The 16,354-nt window shown below is 50.8% G+C and overlaps 1 protein-coding gene across 1 annotated transcript in view; it reads right to left on the reverse strand.

The window, feature by feature from the left end:
* CLPB (caseinolytic mitochondrial matrix peptidase chaperone subunit B) overlaps positions 1-16,093 on the reverse strand; it is a 52,838-nt gene extending 36,745 nt beyond the window's left edge. Inside the window, exons 1-3 of the mRNA XM_050334096.1 lie at positions 15,298-16,093; positions 14,479-14,530; positions 5,955-6,041 (exon numbers count right to left, since the gene is read on the reverse strand). Coding sequence (XP_050190053.1) covers positions 5,955-6,041; positions 14,479-14,530; positions 15,298-16,093 — 935 coding nt within the window. The remainder of the gene's footprint in view (positions 1-5,954; positions 6,042-14,478; positions 14,531-15,297) is intronic.
* Between the last annotated feature and the right edge of the window lie 261 nt (positions 16,094-16,354).

Here is a 16,354-nt window from a genome sequence, read left to right on the forward strand (position 1 = left end):
GAAAAAATTATGTGCCTCAATTAAGCCTTTGACAATCTTGCCCTAGCAGCTGACTTACTGTGATCCTTGCATCAGGTCTTCCAGTGTCCCCACTAGGGAGCTGAGTCTCTGATCACTCAAGTCCTTAGAAGTACAGGTTCCGACATGGTCAAACCACCCTTCTGGGACCCCATTCCTATGGCTGTCACCACCAAAGAGATCCCTCTACTTCAGTTTTAGCTCACAGGCTCAAATATCTTCAGGTCCCTGGATGTGCCTCATTTTAAGGGAAATGATCCCAAGTCCCACTGTAGGACTTTACTCCACAACCTTGTAGCCCATGGGTGAGCTTCAGGTACCGAATGAGTCATATGGTAACACAGGACGACTTGTCATTTTCTTGATAACTCCATCCATCTTCCTTTCCTGCTCTCAGTGACTACATAGGGAATGTTCTTCCCAGGCACTCCATCAGATATTACCCCTGTGTGCTCTCGGACATTGAGGAAGCCCTTTCCTCTTCATCCATTGCTTACACCTTCAGCATTCTCTGGGCAGTGACCTTCTGTGAGAAGTTGAGCAGAGGACCACAACTGCTACATGCAAGGTGGTATAAAAGTGATGTGGTGGGTAATGATGGCAGAACTGTTCTGCCCTCTCTATGAACTACCCTCTGCACCATATTCACCCCACAGTAAGAAACATTTCCGTAGCTCTTACCATAGCTGGAAGGTTCAAGTTTAATAAGCACAGATAATCACTTCCTGGCAAACTCTGCTCTTCCAAAATCCTGGCACTGGTCTAGTAACAACACATCACACATCCAGGCTCCCTCTCCAATTATCTTTCAATCTCATCTTCTGCTTTTGGGATGTGCCGACCCCTCCAGGCACTTCTCCATCAGCTGGATGTTCCTGGAATCACAGCTATTGATTGCACCTATCCAATTTGCAGGTAATGGGACATTCAAGCAAATTAGACTGTAGGAGAGGTAACAGTGCCATCAAAATGCAGAGGAAAATTGCATTCAGTGGCGCAAAGCATGTGAACGTCCCTGGAACATGGAAGTGACTTGCAAAATCAGGAGATTACAGGAGCTCCAAGAGAGCTGGAGAGGGACTTTGGACAATAGGTGGAGGGACAGGACAAGGCAGAATAGCTTACCACTGACAGCGGGCAGGGTTAGAAGGGATATTGGGAAGGAATTCTTGGCTGTGAGGGTGAGGAGGCCCTGGTACAGGTTGCCCAGAGAAGCTGTGGCTGCCCCACCCCTGGAAGTGTCCAAGGTCAGGTTGGATGGGGGTTGGGGCAACCTGGGCTAGTGGAAGGTGTCCCTGACCATGGCAGGGGAATTGGAATGAGATGAGCTTTAAGGCTCCTTCCAAACACAAACTATCCTGTGATGAGTGAGTTTTAAATAGTGTATTCTCTGGCCAATACACCTTCTGAGTTCCTCCTCTTGCTGCCAGGCATTTGGGCAGAACAGCACCCCACGCCAGATCCTAGAAGTAGCAGGTCACCAATGGCTGGTTGGGCTGCTCCAGCCTCCCTCATAACTTACCTGTGCTCAACAGCCTCAACAAGCTGAGTTTTAATTTGCTGATCAAGTTTTGATTGGATTAGAGGCAGAGCCTTTCATCAGTGTGAATATAATTCTGAATTGACCCTGGTGATGACTCAGAGGGCAGTGCTGAGCTGGAGTTGGCTGGGCAGTTCAATCGATTGGGAAAGTGCTTTCTGCTTGTAATGGCTGGACCAACATATTGTTCAATAAATAAATACATATATACAATACAGGGGGTGGGAAATCAATGACAAGATGGCAGGAGGCGACTGGGGCTGCATCAAGAGAGACACTGTGCCTGGGCCAAGGCGCCGGCAGCTGGGGTTGGTGAACCAAGAAGCCCGGTGATCTCCATGACTGTGAGTCATCGGACAATGCAGTTGCCTGGGCAGGCTTTGATATGTGGCTGCCCTGAGCTCTCAGGTCCTGCCTGGACACAAAGAAGATGCTTGTGTGGCTATATCTTAGCTTTGTAAAACTCAGCAGGGCAGGGAGGAGCCGCTGCTTGCACTCCAGCCCCTGTCCGCTCCTTTTTTTCCCCTTGGATGAGGCTAAATGTGGATGTGTGCCTTCCCAGGAACATGTTCACACCTACCCGTGGCACAGAAAGTCAGGCAGTCACAGCATTCCCTTGCTCTGTGGTGGTTTGACGACCACATCTTTCATCTAGGTTGACCTAGATGAAAATGACTGACTCCTCAAAAAATAATAAAAAGGGACTATGAGATCCAGAAAAGCCTTGCTCCCTGCCTGGAAAAACAAGCAGAGAGGCAATTTCCATGGTTTGGAGAGGTGCAGGAACCTGCTAAACTGACAACATCTCACTGTGCCTGACCTACAGGACACTATATGCCATTAATCCCTGAAAAGAGGGGTCCTCATGCCCAGAGGTCTGAAATGGGGACACAAGGCAGAGGTGTGGGGAACAGCTGCAGGAACAGCTGAGTGGACACTGTTCATAAAAAACACCTAGAAAGGGAGTGGTTGAAAGCCAATGCCCCAGTTTGTAGGATTCAGCCCTCCAAATGTCCTGCCATCACAGCCGAAACCCACATCCAGCTCCTCAGCCCTCTGACAGGTGACACACTTGGCCGTATCTGCTTCCAAAGGCACCCAAGATATTTCTCCAGTTCCACTGCAGACAGCTCTGAATGACTTGCCTGAAGTGAAAGTAGTGAAAAAAGCCCCATGGAACAGATATATGTACCTAATATAGATAACAAGACTGTGCCAGTTCATCATGTTACTGCCTGTAGACAAGGAACTGCTCTAGATCAGTTACCCTTCACCAATCTCAGAACAAGCCCCCTAGAATATCACTGTGTGTGAGGAATTGTTATTACCAGTATAAAACATTCACACAGCACCTTCAGTGTATGTGTGGAGGAGGCACAGGCCCCAGTGATGTCCAAGAAGACAAAGCTCACCTGACCTGACAGTGTGCTGGTAGCCCAGAACCCCCCGTATCCTGGGCTGACCCCACAGCATGGGCAGCAGGTGAGTGGGGGCTTCTGCTCCTCTGCTTCACTCTGGTGAGACACCACCTGCAGTAATGACTCCACCTCTGTGCAATGGAAGCTGAAGCAGATTCAAGTGTTTTTTAGAACTACTCAAATTCATCCCACTGGGACTCAGAGCTTCCATGATGCTCCATGTCTTAGTTTCCCTTTTCACACAAGCAGTTTTCTACTTCTACCTCAGAGACAGTTGAGAGGATGACTCAATATTTCACTGTCGTTTTATTTCTGCAGAAATGAGAACTGGAGTAGCTGGATAAAGAAAAGGTCACTATGCTACAAAACACAGACACACAGCTAAGGTCCTACCTGCTTTGAGGTTATATTTATGATAGCTGTATTGCTCATTTTAACAAATGCACAAACCACTCAGTATGCATTTTATTAAAGCTTAATTACTATAAATATGCCAAAGCTATGGTAAATTCCCCCAGCAATGGAAGTCACAACATAAACCTTCCTCTGCTCCTGTTAACATGGTCACAGCTGATATATCTTTAGCCCATAACCCAGCTACAACCCATATCATCTTCATGGAGCCGAGGAATTTCGACCATCACTCCCTCTCACATAAAAAAATGGAACCCTAAATGTCCTTCTCCACTCGACCCACCACTATATCTCCACTCACAGCTAGGCAGTAGTCTCCCCTATCTCTGAGAACACAGTGGAAAACAATGCCTGGCCACGTTTTGCATACAAGACATTTCTGGGAGGAAAAAAATGACCATTGTTTTATTGTAAAAAGAAAATACAGACCCTAAACTTGCCTTCCAGCACACGGGATTTCATCTTGTAGCTGATGGTAACTGACAGAAATCATTAAAGCAGTGCCTCTGGAATTAAATTAAACATATGGACTGGGGCTGTCTAATTGGAAGAGTGAGGGCTGTGAAAATTGGGAAACATGACAAAGCTAAAGGACTGGTCACAGAAATCTCCAGCAGTACAGTGGAGACCGAAAATGTCTTTCTTCTCTGAAAAACACCTTTGAAAAGGCAGTAATTTGGGGCTGAAGGTTTACCTTTTCTTAGTTGAAAACACCCATCTCAATTCCCAGCATCCCAGCCCTCTGAAGCCGTGCTGAGAAACCTGTGCAGGTATCAGCAACCTTAAAAGTGGAAGTGCTGATAGAGCCAGTGAGTTAAACAAATTGGAATGACCTTGGTCTTGTTGTGGGCAAACAGTATCTGCAGGACTTATCTCTATACAGCAGAAGGGTAATTCGATATGGTTGAACTTTATGATCTTAGAGGTCTTCTCCCACATTAGTGATTGTGCTTCTGTCCTTTAGGGAGGCAAACATAAATGCAAGCCAGACCTACTCCTGGTATAACGGCTCTGGAATTGTGCCAGATGAGGTTTTGGCCCTTGGTCCTGTTTCTAGCATTGTAATGTCCACAGTGGGGACTGGGAAATGCGATGAGCTGGAACAAGACCACAGAGGGCTTGAAATTCCCTGCATAGTCCATAGGGCGAACTTTGTAACCCAAACTAGACATTGTGCCTGGGGTAGACTGGGGAGAGGAGGCACTAGGATGCAGGATTGTCTTGTTTTTAGAGTGTGGTCCCTCTGTAAAATGTGATTCTCTAAATCTGCTTTCTTCAGCTGCAGCAGCTGATCTCATGGAATCACAGAATCATGGAATGGTTTGGGTTGGAAGGGACCTTGAAGCCCATTCAGTTAAGTTCAGTTAAAGTCAGTATTCACCCAAAATGTGGGAAAAATAAACAGAATTCGCCCAACATAGTCAAAAGGTTTTTCTTTTGGCCAGGTACACAACTAAGACAGATGTGGTGATGGCTCTGCCCTCTCAGCAGGGACCAGCCTGGGGGCTGCATGTTTTTTATTGCAGAGATGTTTTCATTAGCATTTCCACTTGATTTTAGGCCCAATTTTAGGTAATTGTTGTCCCACGAAGAGCCTTTCTCCCTGCCTCCTCTTAGCCTTTGCAACTCGGGAAGCCCTGTTCTGCTCCACCAGTCACTTGGAATGGTCAACAGTCGTCACAGTCCGCTGCTGACCATTGTCCACTGGGAAAGGTGGGAGGCTCCCGAGCCCGTCCCTTCGTGGACGGGCAAACAACGGGGCCTGTTGCTGCTCGGACATCAAAGTTAAACAAACAGCCCCAAGCCCCCACCTCTGGGCCTGTCCTAAGGAGCTCCCCGAGGAGGTCACGACTTTCTGCTTGTCATAGCACACATCAAAGTTTGCACCACACACGAACTCGGCACATGGATTGGAATCGTGTCGCCCGAGAGCGGATATTCAGCCTTTGTGCACTGCTTTAATCCTGTGTTTTCCCAAGTAATTAGGCTTTTTTGCTTATGAACTTGTGACTAAGTAAAGCATCCCTGAGAGGTTGTAACATCAAAGCTCATTCTCCCGTCTGTCCCACGTTTTCCAAAATTGGATTTCTTTTCCCCTTTTTTTCCTTAAATAAAAAAAACCTAATTTAATTTAGTTGTAGACTGAATATATTTAGGAGTGTCTTTAAAAGGTTACAAGAATGCAGAGCGATCATCATGGGAACTGCAGAGAGAGGGCACAGCATTCAGGCTTTTTGCTCCAGAAAGGCATGGATGAAAGCCCCAGCCATGGTCCCACCAGTGAGGAGGGACACGACAGCTCTCACAGGAGTGATTTTGGATTGATATCCCACAGGAATGGGATCATCTGAGGCCAAAACCTAAGAGCTGTTGTGGAATGGTACCATCAGTTCAGATGTCACATCCTCAGGACTGTGGGGCAGCCTGCCCTGATCCCTCACACCACAGACTGGGCACAGCAGGAGTGACAAGCTCCCTTGGGTTAAACTCCACAACGCCCCCCAAATTTTATGGGAGCTCGCTGTGGGTTGCAGTGCCTCAGCGAGGATGTGAGACACACATACCTGGAGTTCCTGCTGATGGCTGCCACCATGAGAGCCGTCCAGCCGAGCCTGTGCCTCGCGTTCACATCCGCGCCTTCTTGCAACAACCTGGAGAGGGGAGAGACATGGTCAGGAAGCAGCCACATGGAGAGCATCCCAAGCATCCTGGACTTAATGAGGGAAAGCAGAATGTTTTACTGTGCAGGCACCCGCTCCAGCATAGCCCAGAAGATCCAACATGAAGTCGAATCAATCCAGTTTCTCACAGCTGACCAAAGTGAAACGAACATCCAGGTGACAAGCCAAGTCCTTTTAGAGGCTGCAATGCCAACATCTTGTTTTCTTTATTGTTTATTTCTTTATTTTTTATTTATTTCTTCTATTCAGTCTAATTCCTGAAGAATCAATCAACAGCAAAGCTGATAAACCCAAATTCCAATGATGTTTGGATCCTTCAGCTGCAGAGCACCCATTAGGCTTCAGAAGCAGCTCAGTGGATCTCCAAAGCTCGTGTCACCAGCATGTCTCAGCCTTTACAAGATAATAGCAAGGGAGAGGTTCTCACAGCAGCTAATTTAGACCATCCCAAAACAAGCACTGAACCCAGACAGCATGAAATTGCAGTTGTCTCTGCAGACCACAAGGAAGAAGGGAAGTTCAGAATTCAGACACAAATTTTATAGTGCTCAAGTTAAATGAGTTAAACTCTGAGCTCTGCATGTTCAAGTCATAGAATCACAGAATGATTCGCAGAAGGGTTTGGGTTGGAAGGGACCTTCCAGATCATCTTATTCCGCTCCCCCGCCATGGGCAGGGACACATTCCACTACCCCAGGTTGCTCCGAACTCCATCCAACCTGGCCTTGAATGTTTCCAGGGAGGGGGCAGCTACAGCTTCTCTGGGCAACCTGTGCCAATTGGGGTTGGAACAAGATGGTATTGAAGCTTCCTCCAACCCAAATATATGTATCCTTCAATGATATGATGATATCCTAAAGTTATTTTCAACCAGCCATACCACTGCCTAAGGCTTGAACACAGTTGAAATACAGTTCTTCCAACTGACTGGAAAAACCAGTCAGACAAACATCATCCAAGTAAAAAGCCTGTATTCCCCTCCAGTTGAACTTTTTGCCCTATTTGACTAAGACTGGGACATAGGAGCCAACTGACAGATGGCTTCAGCCAAGCTCTACACAGAAGTGTGTTGGTGAGCTCTTCTGACTCAAGTGGAGGTACAATAGGTTGGTAATGGGTCTGGGTGGACAATATGACCACCCTTTTTTGACATAAGGGGTGGCCAGCACTGGTGCCCTGGTTCTGGATGCTCTAACTGTTCACTGGGCACTTGGACAGAGATCTAATAGCTAAAAGCATAGAATTGTAACTGGCAGCCTTCATTTGTAGCTCCCAACTGTGATTCAGGAAACTGTAAGCAATCACAGCATCAACAGTTGTTTTATGCTCTCTCTACCAGGGTTACAATTTAAAAGTTTAAAGATAATGAACTATCCAGCAGGTCCTTGCTCCAAAACAGTTTGATACTTGCTACTACATGGTAGTAGATGAGCAAATTTTCATGTAGAATCCTTCTCAGACCAAACTTTTCTCTTTTTCTATGCAGTGTAATACCCGAAGAACCTCCCAGCAGTGTGATGAAGAGCAAGGATGGAGAGCAACGATGATTAGCCTAAAGTCTGGTGGGAGGTTTGGATCTCCTTCTGCAAGCAGCTCATCCCTGCAAGTGAACGCTAAGAGCTCTGCTGCCTGAAGAGCACTCCCAGGCAGCAGAGGGCTGAGAGCAGAAATATCCCCGTGCATCCCCCAGGCTTTCTGCACCGGTGAGGCCGGATGTGCTTGGACACACAGGGGCTGGCAGATTGCTATCTGCAGAGATCAGCTCCTGTTGCAGCTCTGCTTACAGACGTGTTTGCACTCACAACAGAGATAAGCTAGCCTGGCTCAGACACACGGCCCCTGCCTGTCGCACCATCCCCTGCTCCAGCTGCAGGGACACTGCCTGCGGGAGAAATCCACACCACGGCTCCATCTGTGCCCCCATGTGTGCTGTGTACTCTGTGCAGCACAGGGAGCTGCTCCCTCTGCCTGAAAACCGCTCGCTCGCTGCCACCCACCACAGGAACCAGCTCCAGACCTGGCTCCCCCAGACCCTGAGGAGCCATTCCCACCAGCGCCACAGCTGCCTCATCCCAGACACTGCCATGGCCAATCCCCTTCCACTTGTCTCTCGGAGAGGCATGGAATGATGATGTGTCCCAGTTACTTCTGAATTTCACTGTATTTACTTGGCCATTTGAAAGTCCTTTCAAAGAGGTAGCATTCACATCAGCCCCTTCCTACAGTGCGTCAGTGTGACAGCCTCATAGTCACAGAAAATCCAGGAAATAAAGGAACCTGTGACCACAAAGGAGTGGCAGCCTGACAGAGGAACCCAGGAGGGGTAGGGGCACCCCAGTGCTGAACCTCCATAGATAAGAAGTCATCAGCTAAGCTAGAATGGAGGCACTCAAAACCCTTCAGGCTGAGAATTTTTGCCTGATAATCAAAACCAGTAAGCCCAACCCCTACCACTCATTAACATCTTCAAGGAGGTTTAATTAATGCAATTCACAAAGTACCAGCCCCATTTGCACTTGGCCATGGTATTGATATAATTTTACATTAAATGGGCAAACAGACCATCCTGGTCACATTCTCCCAATCACTGGGTCACTTTGCTGCTAAAGGTTCAGTCTTAATTTCCTATGTCATGAATTTTAATATTTCACAGAAGGGTTTGAGCTGGAAGGGACCTTGAAGATCATCCAGTTCCAAACCCACTGCCATGGGCAGGGACACCTCCCACTAGACCAGGTTGCTTCAAGCCCCATCCAGCCTGGCCTTGAACAGTTACAGGGATGGGGCAGCCACAGGGATGGATATTTCTTCCCAATATCCAATCTAACCCTGCCCCCTGTCAGTATGAAGTCATTCATACTTGTCCTGTCACATTTATTTTCTCATGAATGGAACCTGCAGTGAAACTCTTCAGTATTTCCTTGTGAGATGAAGGACAGAACATCAGTCTTCATTTAAACTAAAAAGATGATGTTTCAAACTAAAAGATGAGAGATTGAGATTAGATATTGGGAAGAATTTGATTCCTGTGAGGGTGGGGAGGCCCTGGCACAGGTTTCCCAGAGAAGCTATGGCTGCCCCATCCCTGGAACTGTCCAAGGCCAGGTTGGATGGGGCTTGGAGCAACCTGGGCTAGTGGAAGGTGTCCCTGCCCATGTCAGTGGTGGGGTGAAATGGCAAGGGGCTTGGGACTAGACAATCTTTAAGGTCCCTTCCAACCAAAACCATTCTGTCATTCTGTGATTTTAGGATCCTTAAGGCACTTTGGAGCCATGGAAAAATACCTGTGAACTCACTGGAAGGCTTTTTTCTCTACAGACACACTGAACAATGAATTATCTTAAATAAAAAAAATAATGACATAAGACCTCAGTCCTGCAGTCAAACCTGTTAAACCATCGTGCAACCAACAGGAAGGATGCTGGAGTCTTTGCTGTGGGATCTGGTTACAGACTTGGAGCAGGGGTATTAGAATTAGTCAAGTAGCTTTCTATTCAGGAACCTAGATCATCATAAGCATCTGGAATGCCACATTGCAGAGCCCAGTGCGAGAATTACTTGCATCACATCATCTACCATAATATGCATTGACATTTCATTTAGGAGTTGGATTCTTTTTTTTTTTTTTTTTTTACTTTTGTTAAATCATTGCAAGATGCTCAACAACTTAACAGATTTTCAGACAACTGAACTTTATGTTCAGGGTCTTCAGGTCCATCATTAATTTTTCCCCGCCTGATTTAATGATATGACAATCGATAAAGCCACGACCACTGCTTAGATCTCAGACAGCCAAATGTATTTACCAGCAGGAGTATTTTATTTTAATTAAATAAATCCTCTGATCAATGTTTTGGATGTTTATCCACATTTTAACCAAGTAAGATCCAGGACACTCACTCATACTTCCTAAGGAGTACCTCATGTGGATACAGCTCTGTTAGCACCATTTTCAGTGTTTCTCAAATGACATACTGTTCCTTGACTGCAGCAATGCCACTGAGATGTCTCTGCCCATGACAGGGCATTGGACTAGATGACCTTTAAAGGCCCCTTCCAACCCAAACCCTTCTGGGATTCTGTGATTCATGACCCAGTCAGAGGAAGAACCCTGAAGCTGTTTCTGTTTAGGGGTGTGTTTTTATTTTAAGGATTTCAGATAAATCTGGTCCAGTGGAAGGTGTCCCTGCCCATGGCAGAGGGTTAGAGCTGGATGAGCTTTAAAGTTCTTTCTGACCCAAACCATTCTGTGATTCCCTGATTCTAGGAACATCACTGTCTGCTCTGGAATTTGCTGGAGGAGTTCAGGCAGAGTAGCACCCACTGCTTTGTGCACACGGCCTATTTTATCTCGAGACAGCAGCTCCCAAAGCTTCAGCACTTTGATCCTGGCAGAAGAGATAAAGAGCCCACGTCAGCAGCCGACGAGCCTTCTCCCCCCACTGCCCCCGGACAGATGTGCCTCCTATTCACCCCGCCGTTGGGGTTCTGGGTGACTAACTCGCTGACACTGCCGAGCCCAGAGGGCATGTTTGAGTTTGTGCTCAGTGCCGGGAGCATGCCCAGCACTCCCTCCTGACAGGTGGAGGAAGAGGAAGCTGGAAACTTGAACTTTTGCAACAACAATAGCTTCTGCTCCTCTTGGCCTCTTAACCATTTCCCCCAGCCCTGTCCCAATATGTCACTGTTTAACTGCAGGGTGGGCGGCAGCCTCAGATGTGCCCACCCTCTCAGGAACTGCCCTCTGCTTTGCAGAAGGATGGAAGAAAAACAAACCTAACAGTAGCTCAGAACACGAAAGCACAATCCCTGTTAGAGGCCAGGGAAAGGATCTGCCTGGGCAGGAGGACACAGCAAGCTGTTCGAATCCCTTTGATGTGACTGCTGTCTTCCTGGAGAGAGCTCACGGCTGTTTCTCACCATCCTCCTAGGGCCAACAACACACCACTGTGCTCCGTGAAAACACGTGGACCAGCACAGAGTGGGGGTAGGGTAGATGCAGATGGGCAGGGATTGGAGCAGCCTGGTCTAATGGAAGGTGTCCCTACCCATGGCAGGGGTGTGGAACTGGGTGAGCTTTAAGGCCTTCTCCAACCTAAACCCTTTAGTGATCCTACAGGTGGCATCACCAGGTTTGGAGGAGAATGTGCAGCCTCACACAGAGGAGCCCTGATTCAGTCAGTCACCCCAATGCAACAGCTGAGCTGTGCCTTGGAAAAATACCCCATCAGGCTGCTAGCCTGGCTCTGGCAGCGGGCAGCAGCAGACAGGCAGGAAAAGAACGTGAGTCATCACTGTTTGCAGAGCGCTTTGAGCATAATACACTACCTTGTGACAATACACCTGCAGGTGACACACGTTACCTGCTCGGCTCACTCTGCACAGATACAAACTCCAGGGTCAGACTTCCTCGCATGCACTGAGAGTCACAGTTTATGTGCTGTGTAAGATAGCACTCAACATCTGTTTTTAACCTGTTGCCTGACATCTCCCAGGGTGCTCCTAAGCTGTGAGGGAAATAATTGCTCCCATGGTTGTACAGGTCACATTAACACTGGTGGACTCTTGTCCTCCAAACCCAGAGCTGCTCCGTGAGACTATCCTACACTCGGTCCTGCTGATAAACACCTGCACTAATTGCAATTAACCACATGATGGCTCCCAGATGTATTCCACACACACAGAAACACCCACACATCCAGGCATGCTGGTGTCTGCTTCCAGAGAAAGGGATAGTCAAAACTTTAAAACTGTTTTGGAAAGAAGCATGAGATCTCCTGTCTCCTGTGGCCGTCTGGGTGCCGACTGCAGAGATAACGGTCTGTGACTCAGTGTGCAAATCCCAACAGTCCTGGGAGGCCAAAATACACCAAGATGCATGAAAAAAGGGCAGTTTTCCAGTTATCCAGTACAGGAAAACAGCACACGCAAGTCTCCCCCATACTTCACAGTCAACATGAAGAAATCTGGGCTGTTGTATCTGAGTTCCCAGGGCCGTGAGCCAAATCAAACTCAATAACCAGTGACAAAACTTCCACTGAAACCCAGCCCTGGATAATTTGGTCATTTAGAAGAAAAGATTAAAGGGGACATTTACAGGAAAAACATCTGTTTATCCTAAAAACCCAGGTGTCTGTCAACTCAGATACACACAGATAAATGCAGGCCCAGCATCTCACAAACGTGGAGCAATGGAAATAAATGTAATTATAAATCATCTCCCAATCCTGTCTCCAACCTGCCCTCACTATCACTGCCGAAGATGTCTCACAGCTGTTCAGGACAGAGATAAGATACATGCTGGCTGGTGGCCAGAGGCCACCATGCTCTGTGAGCCACTGGCATGACATCTATGCTAACCCTGAAAAGCATTCAAGCATCCCTTGAGCCTCAGGCATAACACTCAGAGTTATTCTGTGAGAGAAAATGCTCCAACAGGTACAACACAGGATACCTGCTCCTGTAAAGGCTCACCTACTCCTCACAGTGCCTTCCCATGATCAGATGTTCCAAGTAACCAAAGCCTGACTCACTACTCAAATCCTGTATGCAGTTCTAGGCCCCTCATGGCAAGACAGACAATGAGGTGCTGGAGTGTGTCCAGAGAAGGGAATGGAGCTGGGGAAGGGTCTGGAGCACAGCTGTGAAGAAGCACAGGTAACGAGTCACAGCATGAGAGTAAGCAGCCTCAAGTTGCGCCACAGGAAGTTCAGGTTGGATATTTGGAAAAATTTCTTCATGGAAAAGGTTGTCCAGGCCTGGCACAGCTGCCCAGGACAGTGGGGGAGCTCCCATCCCTGGAGGGTTTTAGCTGTGTAAATGGGGCACTTGAGGTCAGGGGTTAGTGGTGGCCTTGGCAGTGCTGGGGAATGACTGGATTTGATGATCTCAGAGGGCTTTTCCAACCCAAACAATTCTGTAATTCTGTGACAGAGCACAGGAACAAAGGAGAGGCTGTGGGTGTGCAGGATGGTGTACAGCCACCAGCCCTGCCCTGACCAGTGGGAGCACAAAGCATATCCCTCTTGCTGCTCTGCCTGACCAGGCTCACAAATCACCCAGACAACCCTAAGCAGCAGCTTCCTACAATTACAAGCAGCAGAACACATGTGCCAATTAGCTGCACACCAATATCCTCTTTGGCCCTTGATCTAGGCCAGATCTCAGCCCTGGGGTGCAGCAGAGCCAGGCTGCTTCATCTGAGATCCAGGAGACTGGCTGGAATATCCCTTGGCTGCAGGCCAGGAGGGCTCTCCCCTCCCTCTCCTCTTCCTCACCTCTCCATCTCCTCCCTTCCCTCCTACACAGGGACAGCAGCTCCCACCTCCCACAGGTGCCTGTGCTGGATGGGAGATCTCAGCCAGAGGCACACACTTGTGTGGTGTACACAGGAGAGCAGCAATGTCTCTTCTCGCCCCACACAAACTGCCAGGCTACCAAAAAATCTGAATACCATATGAGCTCAGGGCAGCACCTGGGGCCTGAGAAACCTCTGGCATTCTGAGAGAGGTTAGGCAGAAGGACCAGGCTCTGCTCAATAAACAGCTCCAAGGTTCTCACACTTCTCTTCCCATTTACCAGGAGACTTGTTTTCCTCCCACAGTCCCAGAACTTGTCCCTGACTGTGCCTGCAGCCATTGGTCAGTGACATGGCACTGCTGCTCACAAACCACCCAGGGAGCCTTTGAGCCCCTCCCCAGAAGTCTGGCCACAGGAGGAACACGCCTCCTTGGGACTGGTCACATGCTGGGCCTGAGAAACCAGCTCATTTATTACCATCTCGGGGAACGTGATGCTGCCAGACACTCCTGAAAGGTGCCATGGCCCCACCCCAACAGGGCAGGCACAGCCAACACAAGAGGCACAAGTGACAAGAGGAGTGTTGCCATGGGCTGGAGCTCTGGAACGCTCCACTCCCTATCATGTATGCCCTTGGTCACCCAACCACTCACCTCCCTGACTTCCTTGGCTGGGCAAGGCTCTCTCCTGTGTTCCTTGTGGGAGACAAGCCCCTGGAGACCTCATGGCTCAGGCTGAGTGGCACACAACGCTGTTTGTTCAGAGACAGACAGTCTCTGTGGGGTCTGGCCCAGAGGGGCATGTTCATACCTGCTGCACAGCACGGCCTCACACTTCGTCCTCTCTCCGCACGAGGATCTGCAACCCACCTCCCACTCCACAGGTGATGATGTTCACCACTCTTCCACACCTGCTCTGGATCTGAGACAGCAAGGTGAGCTCCCCAGAGGGGCTGGGAGCAGCCAGCCCTGCTGCTTTGTCCCAGGAACGAGTGACAAGGCACAGCTGGTAGAGAGGACGAGCCCCTCCTTTCCCCACCTGCTGACAGAACTTCCTGCCTTCGCAGCCCTTGGCACACTGTGTTCTCACATGTCTCAACCCTGCTCACCTGTTGACTTCCAAAACGTTGTTGATCCTTGCAGCTTCCAGCAAAGCATCCTCTGAAATGCAGAAAGAAAAGGAGTTGGCATGGAGACACACAAGTAGACATCCCACCCTGGGGTGCGCAGGGGCTGAGCTCACAGCTCTCAACCAGGGAGCACGGGGCTATTCCTGCAAGCAGGTTACCCCTAAGCTCCTCGTCTTCTTGCTGACTGACCCCAGCCCCCCGTCCCAACACCCTGCGAGCAGCGGGTTGTGGGGTGCACTGTCACCCCAGCCTGTCACAGCCTCAGACAGAGGTTTCCTGACACCACAGCAGGGCCAGTCAGTTCCTACCACAGGCTCAGAATGACATCTCCTGGCTAAATAGGGGAAGGGCAGCACCCAGCTCTAGGAGATGGGAAAAGGCATGGTTTGGGAAGGGAGGGACCTTAAAGCTCATGTTGTTCCAGCTCCCCTGCCATAGGCAAGGACACCTTTCACCAGACCAGGTTGCTCCAAGCCCCATCCAACCTGGCTTTGAACATTTCCAGTGATGGGATAGCCACAGCTTCTCTGGGCAACCTGGGCCAGAGCCTCGCCATCTTCAAAGGGAAGAATTTCCTCCCAATATCCCATCTTAACCCTGCCCTCTGACAGTGGGAAGCCATTCCCCCTTGTCCTGTCCTTCCAGGCTCTTGCCCAAAGTCTCTCTCCAGCTCTCCTGCAGCCCTCTAGGCACCGAAGCATCAGGGATAACCCGTCCCCTGGAAGCTCCCCAGGTCAGTGCCAGCAGGCAGGCTCCGTGCCAGGGCGGGACCCGTACAACCCCAGCAGCGATAGTCACCCTTGGACAGGCGGTCCCGCAGGTAGCAGTAGGCCAGCGCGGCGATGAGGACGGGCAGCCCCGCTGCTGGGGGGCAGCTCCCGGCTCCGCTCTGATACCCGCCGGGGTCTCCCACGATGCAGCCGCGCTGCTCCGCATCCCCGGGCCGCGGCGTCGTTTCCCCGAGGGATGGCGGCACGAGGCTGGGCGGCGGCCCCGGCACAGGGCGGCTGCTGCTGTCCATGCCGGTGTGGGGTGGCCGGGGGGGCTGCAGGGGGTCCGTGCCCGGGCCTGGCACGTTGGCTCCGGGGGAGCCCCCCGGGCCGGGCCCTGCTGCCGGGGGGCGCCCCCGCGCTGCCCCCTCGGGCCCCCTGCAGGCCGGGACCCGCCATTGCAGCCTCCCCCTCGGCAGCGGCAGAGCCGGCGGCGCGAGCTTGCGGCGCCCCCTGGCGGCCAGGGCCTGGAGCAGCAGCGGCCTGGTCCCGCCGGCCACAGCCGCCGCGCCACAGGCCGTCCGTGACGGTGACAGCCACGGCCGAGCCCGGAGGAGCCGCGCCAGCCTCTGCGGCGGCGGTCGGAGCGCCAGAGAGGCCAGCATGGTCCCCTGGCTGCCCGTGCCGCGCCGCCCGCACCTTATCCCCCTGCCGCTGAAGCCGGCCGATGGAGATGGCGGCCGCCGGCACTCCGGTGCAGCAGTGTGGGCGGCACGCAAGGCATGCCGGGAAATGTAGTCCCCACTGCCCCCCCGCGCTGCGCTTGTCGCGCCGCCGCGGACTACAACCCCCGGGGGCGCCGCGGCGCGGCCCGCCCGGGGCATGCCGGGGAAGCGACGTCAGCTACGGGAACGGGGCAGTGGCAGGCGGGGTCTGGCAGGGGGCGCTGCACCCGTGGAAGCGACCCCCGAGGATCATCGAGCCCAACCCTTAGCCCGGGATTTGCCGCCGGCTGCTCCTGTTCCACCCCCAGGCCCCTCGTCTCTCCCCACTCCCTCCATTGTCCCAGCGGTCGCTTGCTCGGTTTCGCATTGCGGTGTCACTCCAGCGCTTCCACAGGCTCCCACAAGCTGCGTGTCCTGGGT

The sequence above is a fragment of the Myiozetetes cayanensis genome, unplaced genomic scaffold, assembly GCF_022539395.1.
Source record: "Myiozetetes cayanensis isolate MyiCay16 unplaced genomic scaffold, myiCay2020 scf5-8, whole genome shotgun sequence".
In the NCBI taxonomy this organism is placed as follows: Eukaryota; Metazoa; Chordata; class Aves; order Passeriformes; family Tyrannidae; genus Myiozetetes; species Myiozetetes cayanensis.